Source organism: Stylophora pistillata, chromosome 3 (genome assembly GCF_964205215.1).
Source record: "Stylophora pistillata chromosome 3, jaStyPist1.2, whole genome shotgun sequence".
Taxonomy (NCBI): Eukaryota; Metazoa; Cnidaria; class Anthozoa; order Scleractinia; family Pocilloporidae; genus Stylophora; species Stylophora pistillata.
This window is the reverse complement of record NC_142521.1, coordinates 14799505-14817402: the sequence shown is the minus strand read 5'-3', so window position 1 is coordinate 14817402 and position 17898 is coordinate 14799505. Positions and strand designations below refer to the sequence as shown.

The following is a 17898-nucleotide window of genomic DNA, read 5'->3' as shown; positions in this document are numbered from 1 at the left end:
TGTCCCCCAAAAAACAGCTTCACGGGGTTCATATTGCGTTCTAATAATGATACTATGTATGGGCAACGTTGAAATTTGCTGAATAATGTACTTGTAGTAGTCACAAGAAGAGATTGTTGTCTGACTTGGGGTGATAATTACACCTAGCCTTATTATTTTCATTTCTATTCTATAGTGCCGTCGACTTTACAGAGAACCAGTGGACTCTTCTTTCGATATACCTATATTTGTCAAAAACCCTCCATGGATATTTTAAGTTCTGTCGCACAACGGGAAAATCTTTCTTCACACGCTGTTCACGTTCTGACTTAATGACTCCAGTGCTCGCACTAACATGTGCTTCATTTACGGTTTTTATTCGGAGGGATTCTATAAAACTGATTGTACACTTTAAATGAAGACGCATGTGAAAAATACACCGGTAGCATGAGGGGCACGTGCCTTTCACGCAAGATTTTATTCTTAGCTGGTGTTACTACAAACGAGCAAAATATTTACAGGACAGCGGTCTTAAATGAACCCGGAATTATTAAAACTGAAAACGAAAGGAGTTGAGTCAGTGGCACAACTTGTCAGTTGGAATATTTATTCTTGCCTCGGAGAAGAACTTAGCTGCCGTTTACCCGACAAAGGAGACATTTGCAGAATTTGCAACTGAGGTTTGTACGCAGAATTCCGCCATTTAACTTCACAGATGAGCGACAACGGAACAGCATAGCAATTAGTTCAAATGACACAAAATCGGAGATAAGGTCAGCTTTCTTTACGACTGAGTTATCTAAATATCAATAGGTTCTTGTCATTTTCTTTGCACACAGTTTAACAGATGTCCTTTGAAGCTATGAACCACAACCACGGTGTCTACCTCAAAACTTTTATGTTAGCCTTCGATACCATAAAGAATCTAGTCGCCAAGTATTTATGTGTTCGACGTGGCCACGACTTGAACGAATAAGGACACAACATTAACCTGAGCAAAGAGGAGTCAATCGGTGTGATCCACAAAATTCAATCTTCAGAAATGGGTTTGTAACTTTACCTTCAGCCATTTCTTATTTGCGAGTTCCACGTTTTGAATAAACTGTTACTTCCGGGTAAATAAATTTGCTAGAAAAGGTTATCGTATGGAAGCGAAATTTTTATGTGCATGTCTTTATGCCCTGTGTTGCTACGTGGACGCTGCTTTATATCTCCTAACGCCGGTGCGAATTCCTCTCGCTCCGATCTATATGCTATATTTTGATATCAGAGGAGATATTTTTGATCTTGAAACTGGTTAGCTTCCGTAAAGACAATATGCAATGTATCTTAATTTCTATTCTTTGCAGTGTGTTGTATTTGTTGTACTTTGTTTCTTTAGTACTCAGGAACGTTAAGATACTTTTTTAGCGATGCTGATCGACGTCATAATGAATTCATAATTTTCAACCCCAGAAATGATACCGCAGGCGACCTTGTCATGAGATATTATAATAACAAATCCTGTATAGTTGTCTGTCTTAAACAAGACAATTTTGATTTTCCTAACCGTGATAACATGAAGATCAAGACACTAAACACACCCAACTCTCTCTTACTTAAAGATGATTTAAAAACCGCGATTCGAATCACGGTAGTTCGATAGGTAGTTCCTCTTTAAAGTCTCTTAAGGTAGTTCATCGTAGGAAACATGGCTGCTTCTGGAGTAAACGTTCCCGGTTGTCGTAGGGTTAGTGGAAGAAAGCCGGAGCCGTTTAAAATAGTGAAATTTTCGTCTCTAACGACTGTGACTTTGAAATTATTTCATTCTCGAGTCTATAGTTATTGTTGGTTAGACTCGCGAAGGATGGTCATTGAAATCATAATTTTCCTCGGTTGGTTTCGATTTTGACTCGTCGTACCACAATGAAAGGGAAAGTCCCTGATGAACGGGAAAGTCCCTATGAAGTGAACTGAGCCTATTCATTTACATATCACGTGCTGATCATCAAAACCACAAAAGAATAAGTTATCCACGTTTTCTGGCGTGATGAGAACGTGGTAATACAATACATTGATCAGATAGATTGGTGCCTTCTTCAAGACCTTTCTGGTGGGTTCAATTCAAAACTCTTAGAAATTTCTATATTTGGTTATATTTCTTATAAACCCCAAATATTTTTGAGTTGACGTCATGCGTCAATCAGAAGTAGTAGTAGGGAAAATTAATTCTCACATTCTAAAACTTCACGCAAAAACAATTACTGCTCAAAGCAGTAGATGATGAAAAGAAAATACAAAGTGAATTCTATATGAGATAGGCTCCTCCAGGGGCCGTCGTTTACTACTATTACGTAACAAGCTTCCTCTTGTGTTGGTTGCGTGACAAGCTGAAACGATGACATAAACAGTGAATTAAGTAAGTTGTCATGTGTTACCAAAACTGTTATTCTAAAAATACTCAGTTTCAGTAGTATTTTTTCATCTTGTCCATGGAAAACTTCAGGTTAAGTTTACGGATTCTCAAGGTTACCCTGCACCTTCATTATCAGGGGTGTCTCGCGTGCAAACGATCTAGCGCGTCCGGTTAAACAGTAGATATCTAAACCCCTATATCATATTAAAGCTTATAGGACTGGCTATCAGACTATACTAAAAATTTTGAAAAAAAAATGAATTGTCGAATTTTTCACGACTTCTAAATGCGAGCGCCCGAATGACCTTTTAAGAGCTACAGGTCAAAGGGAATTTGTTCGATTGCTCTCAAATTTTGACAGTAGTTAGTTTTACATATAAACAAAAACTTGTCTCCGAATTTTTTATTTCTAAATACTTTTTTTTCAAGGGCGATTTTTGTACGATCACTTCACATTTTTTTAATCCTATTTAAAAAATGTTCTCTAACTTTTCACTGAAATTGAGTATGGCAAATCGCAGACACGTTTTTTTAGCGCTTTGGCCCAGGAAACGAGGAACACATTAAATAAGCGAAAAACAAAATTCGCTTTGGCATGTAACGTTCAAAAGGTGATTCGGGCGCTCGCATTTAGAAGTCGTGAAAAATTCTTGAACTAATTTTTTTCAAAATATTTGGTATAGACTAATAGCCAGTCCTATAAGCTTTAATTTGATATAGGGGTTTAGATATCTACAGTTTAAACCGGACTTTTTTTCCCCTTGCAGAGTACGTAGAAAGTGCTACCACTATGAAAACATAATATATTTGTCTTTATAGTTCCCTGCTCCGCCGAATCTAAACTGTTTAATAGACGTTGTTGCTTACCTCCATGAGCGAGAATTCTCATCCTTCCTTCATATCCTACCTTGATTCTAGAGTTCGTTATCAGTTGATGTATTTTGGGTCTTAAGCCTATTAAAACCCAGCACGAGGCATCTGCAATTTTATTTACAGCAGTGTGCTCTGAAATTACTCTGAAATCGCCAAGTCCTTGAGTTCATTTACTGTTAGTTTGAATTAAGCCTTAATCTAGCCAAAAGCCCAGAACATAATTTACCTCTTTTAGTTTCTATTTTACCTATTTTGCTCGGGGAAAACCCCACATCATATTACGCACTGATTATTCATGCTTGGGCCTCTCTTAAAATGGAAAAGTTATTTTTAGTTTCAGTGAGCGCAAACGTGATGGTGACGTGATAACACCATCCACGGATTATTGGACATTGAATATGGCTCTAAATTGTATTAGTCATCCAATTGAGAATATGATAAAAAGAAAATAATTCAAATACTGGGAAATTATAGACGAACCGGATCACTTGTGTGACCTTGGCTGACTCGGCAGTTTCATGATGAAGGCCGTGTGATGTGGCCGAAACGTCGATCGTTCGTCTATAATTTTCCAGTATTTGAATTATTTTCTTTATATCATTGGACATTGAAATTCGCTACCTTAAAAGGATTCGTGAGCCGCTTCTAATCTTGCTTTAATAACTGGCGGCAGCTGGTTAAAAAGACACAAAAAATCTTATATGCTAAAAATGCGATAAACACCGCTTAAGTTTCCCAGAAAACCCATGAATGTTTTAGGATTGGTGTCCGAGTGAAGTCGTATCGAGGTGGGACCAATTTTCATTTATTTCCTTATTTTACGGTTAAATCATCAATAAAAGTATATAGACGTTTGAAGTTGAAGCAAGTACCTCGTTGAACGAAGAAAAATACCTCACTTAAATGCAAATCAAGTTTCTCTTTCTTTCGCAGCCGTCATTAGGGCATGCCTCATCCTGTGTTACGTGACGAGTAGAAACCCTTCCCGGCAACGTGAACATATTTGTATATGTACGAGGCTTAAGCATGAGCTACCTGTAACAACATGGGATTTTACCGTGAGAAAGCAAATGGCTTTTCTGCGTTACCTATTTTTCAATAAGCGGCATTTTCGCTCAGTGTTTGTAGGCTTTTTTACAAATTTGACCACAGGGTAGACACAATTCCCCTAAGGGATTTCAGTTGTCCTCAGTCGACTGTAACAGCGGTTTAGTTCTATAAATTAATTCTAAAGCCCTGGTCAAACGGCGCATGATAGTCGATGATAGTCGATGATAGTTGAAGCGCGCGCTTCCGTTTGATCACCAAGTATCATGCACTATCATCGACTATCGCCAACTATCATTCATTTTGAGCTTGTTCAAATTCTTCATGATAGTCGATGATAGTTTTTCTCGTTTGACCACGCGTATGATAGTTCATGATAGTTTCTTGTCAGCTGTTTTCCCCGAAAATCGGCGGGCTCGTTTAAAATGGTCGCCAAAAGCTCCTCGCGAGGCTCAGCTTTAGCTTCAGAAATTCGTTTTTATACCCAAGATAATAATAATGAGAAAGAAAATATTGAAAACCAAGAATCTGGAGAAAGCGTCAACTCGCAGGAATTCGAAGCCGGACACCACCGAAAAAACAGCGTTTCACTAAACGTTCAACGGCGAGATGGAGTAATGACCTGATACTACGTCTAATAGACGTACATTCCTCCAACAAATCGATTACTAGTAAGCAAGCTTCCGCCCTCTTTCGTCGTAAATTCATACTTCAACAAGTTTGTTTGTCTCACGCGAAGCCATGTTAGTGTTCACATTTTACGCGGAAAGAGCCTGGAACTAGCTGCTCGCGTGACTTTGCTCGCGCGACTGCCGGTGAACTATTTATCAATTATTCCACGAGCGCGCGTTGGATATGAGATGATAGATAGCCAACGAGGCGCGTAGCGCCGAGTTGGCTATAATCATCTCATATCCAACAGGCGCGAGTGGAATAATTGTTTTATTAAAAACGTTAAATTAAATTAAATTTTATTCAATTTTTAGCTCCCTTTTAATTTTAATCTGACACGTACGCTTGCCATATTTGTAGATTAGGGTATATTGGCTGATATACCATGATGGCTAAGCCAATAAAACGTCTTGAATTGCATTATCCAATGATCTAGTTTTTACTAACATCAATTAGTATATACTAAAATAGTGGATAGCGTTGAAGGCGCGCTCTGATTGGCTAGTAAAACTCCGAATATCCTTTGCTATTTACCTCCGATCAACTCGGGAAAAATGGCGTCCCGGTTTGCTTCCGTGACAAGCGAAGAAATCACCCAAATTAATTTTTGGTGGTGTATATTATCTCACTGTTTAAGTATATACTAAAACAACTATTCACCTCAGTGTCGGTGGTTAGCGGTTGATATTTACCTCGCCGCTTCGCGGCTTGGTAAATATCCACCACTAACTACCTCCACTTTGGTGAATAGTTGTTAACCATCACGAACTTTTTTGGCCGTTTGACCATGCGAATGATAGTTGGTGATAGTCGATGACAGTTTGAGAGAATCAACTATCATCGACTATCATGCGCCGTTTGACCAAGGCTTTAGGGAACTTACGGAGTGTAAATATTGTGAGGCTCTAACATAAGTTTATGACAACATTTTCAGATTACGCCAAGAATATCAGCATGATCGACCCGAAACTTTGCATGAACGAGAGCTTTATTTACAAACACAACCTGCCAGAGTTGATTGGGCCAGAAAAGTGGAAAGATCTGGCTCGAGTGCTAGACTTCAGCGAATCAAGTGTTGAAGGGATCCAAACCGAAAAGAACAGTGTCCCAAGGGAATGCTGCATTGCGGTCTTAGTCCGGTGGATTCGCAGAGAAGGACAACGTGCTACTGTTGGAAAGCTCGCGGAGGCCTTAGTCAAAATAGAACTGAAGAACGTGGCTGATATATTAATGGGTATGTACATGTAATAAATTCCTCTACCTTCTTGTGCAGAAAATTTATTTCTACTTCCGCTTTCTTCCTTGAAAAATTTTTTGAAGCAATTTACATTTTAGACATTTTATACTTTGCTTCCCGCCAAAAATGCTGCATGGAAATATGTGGAGGTCTTTCGAGACCTTCGTCCTCTGGACTGCTTTGAGAGTACAGAGGAGATGAGGTTGAAAAATATACATAATCACCCACAATATCATTGTTTTGATAACGTTGATCACAAGTATGAGAGTTATTTATGGCTTTGTTACCACAGCGCTGTTTTGCATGTTTGGAAAACGTCTGCATTTATCTACTCAAGGAACTCAAGCGGATAAAATAACTTTTCAAAGCCTGGATCTTCACTGCAAAAAAATTTAGTTATCAATCCTGATAGGTTGAGCCCTCTCGTAAAAGTAAAACGTCTAGTTAAAATACACATTTTAGGAATTTTGTCTCCGCAATTTTTAAAAATTTTAAGCTTGTTGAGTGTGGCAGTTAAAATATTTTTCTGCAGGCCCATTGGATGACAGAAGGACGATCTCTATCGAAATTAGAGGGACGATTGTGGTAGACGATGATAACCAGGTTTGTAGCTGATTCCAAAGTTATTGAAAACTATAACAAAATTCTCAAACGTGGTCGGTAATCACCAGCCCCATTTGAGCACTAAAATCAGTGTAATAGGACAGTTAACACGTCATGCTGTGTAAGAGGACAGTACGCGTCTACTCAGTAACCGTTTATCAATGTCCAATGTTACTCTTTAAAGTGCACGTAAACCCAAAAATTTTTTTCGCTTAACGAAATAAGCTTATTTTTTGGAGTATTTCTGTGCAAAAAGTTTTTAATTTGCTCAAATCTTTAATTCTCTGTGCCCAGTCAAAATACGGAAAATCGGCCGCCATCTTGCCCTACGACCGAGTTTAAAGAGGAATGGCTCTAGCGGGTAATGTGACGTCAAATCGAGAACACGAAAGTCTGCATTTCACACATTTTCACTTGTTTGGGAAGGTTGTAGTCGATATTGTCCGAAAATATGCCGACTATGTGTGTTGTAGGAGGATGTAGCAACGTGCGGAATTTGCAAAGGGGTATTGCGCTTCATACATTCCTCATACAACACACCTAGTCGGCATATTTCGGACAATATCGACGACAACCTTCCCAAACAAGTGCAAGTGTGTAAAATGCAGACTTTCGTGTTCTCGATTTGACATCACATTACCCGCTAGAGCCATTCCCCTTTAAACTCGGTTGTGGGGCAAGATGGCGGCCGATTTTCCGTATTTTGACTGGGCACAGAAAATTGAAGATTTGAGCAAATAAAGAAATTTTTGCGCAGAAATACTAAAAAAAAAAAATACGCTTATTTCGTTAAGCGAAAAAAAATTTTGGGGTTTTGGTGCACTTTAAATGTAAACGTATCTTTTTTTCCCAATCTGACTCAGATTATCTTAGGCAATGATAGAACTGGAAGGTCAACGTTCTTTGTGTGGGAGACCAATACAAAAGAGTTTTTTACCTCCTTAAAGGTAACTATTAATTTGGAAAAGAAAGGTTTTCTACATGATAACTATGCAATGTGTTACTGATGAATTCCTTATCACGCTATCACCGTCTGAAACGGTTCGTTATAGGTTGAGACAAGCACTACTCATTGTGTATTTTGCTTGTACATTTGTATTTTAAATGTCTCAATCACTTATCTTCAAAATTTCGATTTGCTTTAGGTTATCAAAATGAGCCTAATAATAAGTTGACTAAGCTAAGTTAGTTATGCAAGTATTGGTTTTAAGCTCATCGATATTGTCTTTCACTTCTTTGTGGAAAAGCCTATCGTTAGGAGAATTACCTGATTAAGCTTCTTGAAAAATTAGCTGCTAGCGGCTGTCTGAACATTTTCCTGGAACATCCTACGCATGTTTAACTTCAATGTTTATGAATTTAACTGTTTCCCAGGAGATTTAAGACTACATTAATGCCATTGGTCAGATTACCAGACAAACACCCAAACAAACCGTAACCAAAAGCACTTTCGAAGTCGAAGATCCTACCAGCAAAATAAAATTCTCTCAGAGGATAGACTTTATGCAAAAAATTCTTTCAAGCACAACTTCTAGTTTGGAAATGCACAAATTGGAAGGAGAAACCTACACTGTGCGGAAAAAGTTGGAGCTCATCAGCAGACATAGTAAAATATTGGAGGAACTGTACACCGTCGTAACAGGCATGACAAGCCAGGCTTGTAAATGCGACCTATTTGTCAAGAGAAAGTTTTACTACTTCATGTATAACAGCTTAAAAGCCGTGCATTGGGATTTGAAAGCTTGTATTGCCGGCCTACGATTGGCAGAAATGTACATGACAAAGGATGAGTGTGAAATGCTTCAAAACCTGTTGGCAGACCAAAGAGTAAGAGATAGACAGGTTGAGCAGTTGGAAAAAATGAAGAAGTGGATGTTCTCCACGGTATGTAAAACAATTACATGTTGCTGGTTTGTTTTTCTCGTTTGAGCAAAAAGTCGTTTTCATCCTTAAACTGAAAAGGGATCCTTGATTAGAAATATTTGCCTAGTTCAATCGTATACCACTTTAGGCATTCAGAATCAGACGATAAGTGCTATTAGGTGTTACATTTAACATAAAGATCCATAAACGTTGAAAGAGTGAACTCATATACTGCAATTTTTTTTACATAGAATCCAGGCATATCTTGACTATCCTTGTGCGTTCTTGGTTTCACATATATGGGAATCTTCACCTTTGGTGTTAGTTAACGAATAATCTCGTTGTATACTTTTTCATGTTAATAGGCTTTCTAATGTTTGTACTTTAGTTCCACGGAGCAGAATCGAGGGCACCCTCGCCAGGAAAAATTAAGAAGGTTCGGTCTATGGGCCATGGCACGTGGTTCGCCTTATGTGGATATCCCCTTTATCGGACCAGTTATACCGGTGAGGGTCACGTTATTTGCTTTTGACAGCAGAGACAGGGTTTGGAGGGAGGACTTTAGGGACTGGTCGTCATTTATTCATTTTTTATAATTAGGAATTGCCATTACATCAGTAAGTAATGCAAATTATTTTATCTTTTGCAGTTCAAAATAAAGGACAAAAACTTGGAGCTATAATTTAAGAACAAAACAAGGGGAAGGAACTATGAAAATACAGACCAGCCTGTCTCTTATTCTCCAAGAACACGCGAGAAGCCTTCCTAACGCCTTAAGACGATCCATAGGCCCTGTTCGCCCAAAGTGGTGGTTGAAAAGTCTCGGAGACTGTATTATTCTATCCAGAGGAAGGAAGTTCCAGAGAGCAGTGTTCCAAGTAAAAATATTAGAAATCAGTGGACAAGTCTCTTCAAACGAGGAGTGTGGAAAAAGAGAAAAATAGTCTAGAAAAGAGTCCGGAGTTTTATCAATTTCACAAAAAAACTCAATTACAAGATGAAATATCTTTGGTATGTCAGTTTTCATGATAAGTCCTGTCCTAATCAAGTGGTTGTCATACTCTGGAGAAACACATTGTTGCTTATGCAATTGTCACTGCATATTTTTATCGCGCATTTTGAAGTTTTAGTCTTAAATGTGCAAGAAGACTGTAAGGATAAAAACATGACTCTTAAGGATGGCTAGGTCTATAAAAGAACCACTAGACCAGCGGAATAAAAAGCGAACTGACAGTAAAATCATTAATAAGTTTCCATAACGTGAATTTTTTGGAAAAACCTGTGGACGAAAAATCAGTCTTTGTAACAGTTTGTAATCTGACGGTTAAGCCATTGGCGGACCAATTCTAGCGCGAGCAACAGAGAATTGAGAATAAAAAGGAAAAAGAATGAGGATGGTTATGTATGGAGTAGATCACAAAATACACATGGTAAACTCGTAGAATAAATGAAAACATTTAAAAAAATTTCAGTTCTTCAAGATGGACAACTTCTGAGTGTGTGATGTAGCTCACACAATCACCACGATTCACCATAAGCATAGAATTACGCCAAAAGAGGTCTAGACTAAGGATGAGTAGACGGTGTGGCAAGGGCAGAACCATTTAGTCAGATATAGAGGCGTGTTTGAAGACTTACTCGTGCGTAAAAAAAAGTGCAACCCTCCCACGATTCTTCATTCGCGCGCGTGGAATCACTCACGCACGCTTACGCAAGGGAGAGAAAAAGGAAAGTATAAATCAAAGTACAATATAAATAATTTGAAGATATCGGTGATTTATTTTCTCTTCAGAGTTATACGGCTAATTTTGGTGAATTCACTATTTCTGAAGCTATTTTTTTCATACAAATATCATTTCACTAGTTTTCAAGTTCACGCTTCTATAATATTGTTCACGAAGGCAAATATGTTGTAAGCCTTCTGAAGTTTGAAATTTGTAAAAATCTGGGAAATGGTCTTACATGTCACCTCCCTTTTCTTGCCGATGGAGATCTGGTTACCAAGCTCGTTATTGCGAGGACACCTGGAGACGAAAGTGTATGGTCACCTGACTATTCAACCATCTAAAAGATCCTTCAGGAAGCTGTAAACAACTAAAAATAGCTTTGGTTTTAATCCAACCCTGTTCATGAAAAATAGAGACATATTTGCGAACAGAATCTCTTCTTTTAGCGTATGTATCTAACGATAATTTCTTATTTGATACAATGCTAAATCCTGGTCTTAAAACATTGAAAAATGCCTGTAATTTATTCATTTGTTCAATTTCTCTTCCAGTGCGGTTAATTTATGAGTCTTAATATTTATTCAACTCAGTATGATAGCGTGACCATTCAGCATTGAAATATAAGATATTGGTTAGCGTCAGATCATTTTAGTGTACATGGTTTAGGTTCAGTGGTTGTGCCTTTGACTGGATTGAGTTCATTGGGCTTCATTGGCTTCATGTTCCGTTATTAGAGGACTCAGAGATTTTCTCAGGTAAGAAAAGAAGTTTATTTAAAACGACAACGCGATGTTTTTATGAGGAGATTGGGAAGCGCCTCCCTCGTCGTGCAATTTCAAGGCTAAATCATTTAAAACTTGGACAACTTTTGTTTAATTCGATCCTGAGTCTCCGACCTTGCAGCCGGAGGTTTTGTGTTTTATTCATTTTTCTAGCTAAAGGAGTAGGCCGTTGAATTTGTAGGCCTTTACAACCGAATCATGGAACAACCGCGGAAACCTACACGAGTGAGTAAGAGCAACCGCAAACCGGCTAAACTTGACCATAAACACCGAAAGAACGATGAGCTTCGACCTTTTTCGTTATATTACTTCGCTTGTAACATTATTTCTAGCGACGAAATGCTATATATAGGAAAAAGAATGAGGGCAAGGCGGATTTTTACGAAAACTTCGCAAATGATGCGGTGAACCGGCGGAGATCTCAAAGAAAACGTTGTCTTTCCTAGCGCTCCACGCACTTTATTGTGACTTATTCATCTAAGTACTAAAAATAAATTCTGGAATTTAACGGACTTCAGAGTGATGATATAACTTACAAATACGTTTATGGCTTTTTTTCTTCAACAACTGAATGTTTCAACGCTCCGACGAGTGTGTCAGAAATCCTAATTACAATGCCTTCCGGGTCAACATATTTTTTGAGTTTATCCTCTTGAGTGTTTTTCGCTTTTCCTAATGTCATATGGTTAATCGTAGCTATTAGCTTACACTTGTGCTTACGTGAAAGCAACGGTAAGCCTTAAAATGGAGCTTTTAACTCCGAATTTTGTTATGACACTGAAGAAGAATTTACAAGTCTTCATCGCTTCCAAAGTTATTTGAAGCAATTTCGAAACACAACAGATTTCAGTCCTGTATTCAATACTTCCTCCGGACACTTTGAAATGTATGCAAAGCTTTAAATGATAAATTGTTATTATGTATATGTCTATACATCGAAAGTTTCTTTTATTTCCCAAAATTCTTACTAGTAATTAATCACCGAGCTACTTTTCTACGCGGTAAATTATTCTACGCTTTATTTTAACTGAATAATAATGATACAACGCAACACGCGACTTGTCAATTAGACCGAGACGAAAATATGGTCACATGACTATTCAATGCAATTTTGGCTTTCATTTTCCCAACAAACAAATAAAAAGATTTGCTGAGAATTTGTTCCCATAACCTACGTCAATAAGTTTCAAACGGTTTAAGCGGCCTGGTAGTGTTCCGTTCTCTGTCAATCATATCTACCGTTCGATGATCATGTGTATATTCAATGACGTACTCTAGTACCAAACCACCTGTGTCTGTTATAATTGACAGTAATTTTATTTGATCTTCAGGGATAGGTGCTGAAGTTTCTCTTTCGCCTTTTATGGTTGCTTTGTAACTGCCAGAGTTATGGATTACGCAGGTAATAGAAAAAATTTGACTTGTTTAAGTAGTGTGGTCGCTATGTACGGCCGCATACTATATTAACGCTTAACATAAACAAACATTCACAAACCTTCGAAGCGATAGTCGTGTTAGTGGTAATCTGAAAATCAATTTTGCATGTGGGAAACGACAGGAAATACAGATTAAGCTTTTATTTCGAATTAACGTCTAAATAAAAGTGGCGAAAACTGTAATTGTGGTTTTGGTTCACCTCAATGAAACGCGGAAGCTCAACTATGGTTATTGAACTGAATGTAGTCTAGTTTAGGTGATTACTTGATTTCTACGAGGGGTCATCTCCGCCAATATCCTGTTTCAAATTCTGTTATGAAGAACCTGTATGCCATTGCTTTTTATCAAATTCTTTTGTTATAAAAATACAGCCGAAATTGGACTAACAGAATAGAGTTTAGGAAGTTAGAACAGAAATCGAGTGAACAAAATGGAATTTAGAACACCCCAACAAAGCGAAACAGGAATTGGCGAAAGAGAGCGGAAATTGACGATGTCTCAATTTCCTATTTTTCCGACGAACCGAGTGGAACCTGAGTAAGAGCCAGTTAAACATTATAATTTATTCTCCCGATGCCCGCTCAAAGAAAATTTATTCTTGCCTGGTGACCAGTCTGTTTACTAACCGTAAATTAACTATGTAAATATCGAGCATCCGCCGACAGTTGCAAAATTTCGTAATTCGTTTCATGTTTTCTAAAGGACCCTTTTAATGAACCTTTTTCGAAAATTATAACAAAAGGTTCTATGGCGCCTTTTTTTCTCCAGTTAATTTACGGTCAGTAAACAGACTAGTCACCAGGCAAGAATACATTTTTTTGAGCAGGAATCGGGAGAATAAACTATAATGTTTTAACTGGCTCTTACTCAAGTTCCACGAAGATTCTAGATTCTCTATCAAGATAAAATTAACAAGCCTCAATTATGTATGTCACCTTAGTTGAAGTAATTGTACTTTTTAAAGTCTAAAAAAAAACGGTAAATAAGTCTCTCGGGTTTTGGTCCTCTACACTCTAGCCGGCTCCTCCGTGTACTCTTTACGAGAGAAATAGCACAGACACAGCTTTTTTATTTATGAAATAACACCGTTTCAAACATTTTGGTTTCACCAGTGTTAAATCTGACTTACAGTGGCCAGATTTCACTCGCTTTTTTGTCGTTGTTATTACCTGCCAAATTCAATGTGTTTGCCGGACTAACAGAGTTAGTTGAGTCTTGCAGATGTTGGTGCGTCAAGAATTGGGCAAGACTGGCCCAATGTTTCACAGAGGAATGACTCTACCGCCTTCGAGAAGAACGTTACTGTCCTCAAACTTGAAGACGCGATAGTAAGTAATGGTACGTTATTTTCACCAAACAACATGGACTTGGCGCGTATAAAGAAGAAGGAGGGACGCTACAAGAAAGGTGTTCAATTTAACAAAGAGATGGATGAAATTGCTGTAAGAGAGAGACTCATAAACGATCTACCCATTTTAAAAGATAAAAGGTAATTATTCAATGAAAGAGAAATTTTAATTTTCATGTCCTAATTTCATGGCCTATCGATCCTTTAGTCTTCAGGAGTTTTAAGCTAGAGGTGTCAGAAAAGTTACTACAGGGATAACTGGCTTGTGGCAGCCAAGCGTTCATAGCGACGTTGCTTTTTGATCTGTAAGAGGTTTCATTGACTTGGGGGAATTTAAAGAGAGAGGGTTTGTTTTTCCTGCGATAAAAACAACAAACAATTGCAAAATCACGTAATTCATAGCGAAGATCATCGTTAATTAATTCACCGTTTTATTCGATCACAATTGTCTTAAAGGTTTTGTTGTGCAGCAAGGAAAAGTCAGGGTATGGCAGAACTTGACTTCGTTCGCAATCCGCGCCGTGTTTGGGACGGTAAGACCATTAGAAGAAGACTACCAGGCAGCTCGGCCCTGTTCATACTCATTGAAGAAGATGAGGTAACAGAGCAATTTATTTGTGCCTTTTCGTATATGATGATTTAATCAAGATATATTAAAAATCAGATGCAACGAAATTTGGTCATACAATTGTTGTAGAAAGTTATTCAATGATACACTGAGAAGACTGTCCAGTTCTTTGATCATTCTCAACCGTCAATCTCAATATTTTATCGTTCGTAATGTGTGTTAGGGGGTGCTATCTTGTTATAACTTCAAATTATTTAATTTATTTTATAAATAAAATGTATGTAGTCAGAATAGGGATATGTCAATCATAGATTTGAAGAGAAGAAAATTTACGATAGCTCTTTACATCTCAAAATAATTCCAACGAAGCGATAGAATATCTTGTAAATCTCAGTTTTTATCCAGAAGTGTACGTTTTTTGAAAAAAGTCTCAATACAATACAATACAATAACTTTATTTAAAGAGGGAAGCGCAATAACCTATTACAGTTTTCTAACCTACGGCCCTCAAAAATAAGTAAACAAATAGACAAATAAGTACAAAAGATAAAAAAATATATATATATATTCACAAAAGGCCTTATATAATGTAGAATAGACTATAAAAACGAAATGAATAATATAAATCAACGAAAGGGGGCAAAACTATAAATGAACACGTACACATACATATGTAAATATAGATCAAAGACGTAATAGTAGTTATAGTAGGACTATGAAAAACAGTGACAATGGATGGAATAGCGGCAAGTCCAGCACAATAGATCCTCCAAGTGCTCGGCCTATGATAGGCGTGAGAGAACCAGACTTCGTATTTTAGACTTAAGAGAGGAGAGAAGAGATTTAAATAACGGTAGAGAATAAGAAGAAAGAGAAAATGCTTTCAAGTCAGAACTGAGGTCATTAAAAAGTTTAGTAGCACTATAGGCCGATGTACGTTTACCAGAATTGCTATGTGGGAATGGTACCTTTAAGGGGGCATTCTGGTCTAAAACTAGGACGATTGTGACCACAACTTTTAAAATTCATAAAAAATTCAAAATTTAGCCTAAATGGCTCACATTTTCACCAAAGAGGCACCTGATTATGCTTTCTTCAATATTGATCTTAAATTGCTGACCATGCATTTCTGAAGTTAATTATTAACCCTATAACATAAAATATTATTGTTAGACTTGATACACTGCCCCCTTTTGTTTCTAATGAAAATGCAGTCAAATAAACTTATGTTTGGCACATCAACTCTATATAAAAGGGACTACAACTTAATGGGGCAAAATTTGGTTACGGCGGATATTGTTGTCATGGCAACCAAATGAACATTTACTTTATGTTTTTTCCTGTAAATATGCTCCTATTTTATATGGTCTAATTTTGTCCCATTAAGTTGTAGTAGTCTATATGTTAAACACTTGAGCCAAGTTTGACTAACATACCTTAAATCTAAGAAACAAAAAAATAGGGGGCAGTACTGGCAGTAGGAAAAATGGTCATTTTTCAGAAAATAGCCTTAAACATTTGTAAAAGAGAAAAAACAATGAAAATGACTTCCATTCTCTCAACTACTGATTTGCTTTGATATTTCACCATAATACTATATCAAACAGCAGTAAATGTCACCAGGGAATGGCTTTTATGTCTGTTCATTTTTTTTTTCTCTTTCTTGATGGTCCACTGTTCAGTCCAAGATCATTGAAGCCTCCCGCCTCATATGTCACACCTTCCCGGTTGGACCTCAGCTCTTCATCCCTTTGTTTTGCCTGCCTCCTCATGATTCTGTAGTTCTTGTACTGTTTGTCCACTCTTGTCTCAGCCTGTTTTACTCTTTTAGAATCTCTCCTCTTAACGACATCAGTGTGGGCTTCTAAGAGAGCATCCTCATGTCTATACCATGTATCAATTGAAATACTGAAAGGCATATCTAACACTTCGCACAGTTTGGCTATTCCTTCCCTTCCTAAACCCATTTCAAAGGCACCATAAACAACTCTCCGATTTAAATCTTTTCCTTGGATAGTATTCGGTAATGTGGCATCAGATTTGTGGTATCCAGTAGCAAGTAGTTCTGACACTCCACATTCATCACACCTGGCATAGATGGAACTGCTCAAGCCAAATCTACTTGTACAGTCTTCTTCTAACTCAACATGGCCTAAAACAGCCAAAACAAAATAAACAGTTAAGAAACTTCATAACATAGCTATTAAGTTAAGCAGATTGTAGGTAGAAAGATAGATACGTTACATACAGATTACACGTGTATGTGATAAAGCTCTAGACTCACCTGAAGAGCATGTAGAGTGTGAATGAATCCTGTTACAAAATTTCCTTAAGCTATCCATGCTAACAAGGCGATAACCATTTGCTGACTCGAAAGCGTTATAGGAATTCTCGTCTGAGAGGCTTTCGGTCTCAGAGACTTGAATCTTTCTGGAAGATGCAGGCACAGCTGGTGGTGGAATTAGCTCGCTGACCACATCGTCTTCATCGACGAAAGTAACTCCTACTGTTGGCCGTTTCTCTTTATTCTGGCGCTTTAAATCATGGACTGAAGTGCCTCTGAAACCCCTTTTTCGCTTTTTCGAAACATTTTTCCCTAAAACAGCTTGTTTGCGTCCTTCTTTTGGCATTGTAATTCGAAAATATTATGGAGCAATGCGAAAGTATTATGGAGCAATGCGGAGTTTTGGCCGAGAGCTGAATTGGCTTAGTAACCTAGCTTAGAACCGAAAAGATTGTACCTGTGGAACGGACTCTGGTCACACCAGACCGTAGGAACGTGTTTTAACAAGTTATAACGCATCGATCGCAAAAATAACGCAAAATTTGAAACCGTTGCTATGGAAACCGAAAAACAACAAAAAAACAAGGCTAAGAAAACCTCATTTTTTACTGACTCGCAAACTGGAAGTGGAAAAACTGACATCAAAACTTTAAACTAGACAGATTTGCCCAACTAAAGAGGCCATCAAAACATTTTCGAAAAAAATAAAGATTTTTAATTTTTTTTGACCAGAATGCCCCCTTAAGTTGTAGAGAGACGATCTTGTAAAACGGCCCTGTGGTCCACGTGAAACACTAAGAAATTGAAATCTATTTCGAAGACATATAGGAGCATTCGGATAGAAGAGTACGATGAGAAGAGGTAAAAGTTTCATGTTTTTAATAAGGTCAAAAACGGGGATCCAGTTGAGTTTTAAAAATAAGGAAATAGAAGCCTGAGAGAGGTCGGCATCAAGGAGTATACGTCCAGCATGCTTTTGGAGACGAAGCAGTCGTAAGAGTAGATGGTGGGAACAGTTACCCCAGGCAGCGGAACAATAGATAAAGTAGTTGTTAACACAAGAATTATAGAACCTTATAGCAG

General features: G+C 37.7%; 3 protein-coding genes across 25 annotated transcripts in view; 2 read left to right on the top strand and 1 right to left on the bottom strand.

Moving 5' to 3' along the window:
- The first annotated feature begins 503 nt into the window (after positions 1 to 503).
- On the top strand, positions 504 to 9918 carry LOC111331835 (uncharacterized). Of its 5 annotated transcripts, none has more exons than XM_088752564.1 (8): positions 504 to 659; positions 819 to 1025; positions 5901 to 6200; positions 6736 to 6806; positions 7670 to 7753; positions 8214 to 8690; positions 9058 to 9175; positions 9319 to 9918. In XM_088752564.1, the coding sequence occupies exons 2-8, from the start codon at positions 1022 to 1024 to the stop codon at positions 9354 to 9356; spliced, it is 1092 nt and encodes a 363-aa protein (XP_088608690.1). In that variant the 5' UTR covers positions 504 to 659; positions 819 to 1021; the 3' UTR covers positions 9357 to 9918. The 5 variants fall into 5 exon arrangements, with proteins under 5 accessions (XP_088608690.1, XP_088608693.1, XP_088608694.1 ...); XM_088752567.1 differs by having other exon boundaries at positions 505 to 659; positions 819 to 992; XM_088752568.1 differs by lacking the exon at positions 819 to 1025 and having other exon boundaries at positions 519 to 752.
- An 815-nt stretch (positions 9919 to 10733) lies between these two features.
- LOC111323778 (uncharacterized) overlaps positions 10734 to 17898 on the top strand; it is a 41766-nt gene continuing 34601 nt past the window's right edge. For 10 of the 19 annotated variants that reach the window (XM_088752543.1, XM_088752541.1, XM_088752531.1 and 7 more), the window contains exons 1-4: positions 10984 to 11151; positions 12510 to 12580; positions 13837 to 14104; positions 14420 to 14561. In XM_088752543.1, coding sequence (XP_088608669.1) covers positions 12568 to 12580; positions 13837 to 14104; positions 14420 to 14561 — 423 coding nt within the window. In that variant the 5' untranslated portion in view covers positions 10984 to 11151; positions 12510 to 12567. Of the gene's footprint in view, positions 10844 to 10981; positions 11152 to 12509; positions 12581 to 13836; positions 14105 to 14419; positions 14562 to 17898 lie in introns of those variants that run through there. The other 9 variants (XM_088752532.1, XM_088752544.1, XM_088752547.1 and 6 more) reach the window with 4 other exon arrangements.
- On the bottom strand, positions 15535 to 17408 carry LOC148734674 (uncharacterized). The gene is made up of 2 exons (XM_088752574.1): positions 16816 to 17408; positions 15535 to 16683 (listed from the first exon to the last, which is right to left on the bottom strand). Exons 1-2 carry the CDS (start codon positions 17159 to 17161, stop codon positions 16175 to 16177), a joined length of 855 nt encoding a protein of 284 aa, XP_088608700.1. The 5' UTR covers positions 17162 to 17408; the 3' UTR covers positions 15535 to 16174.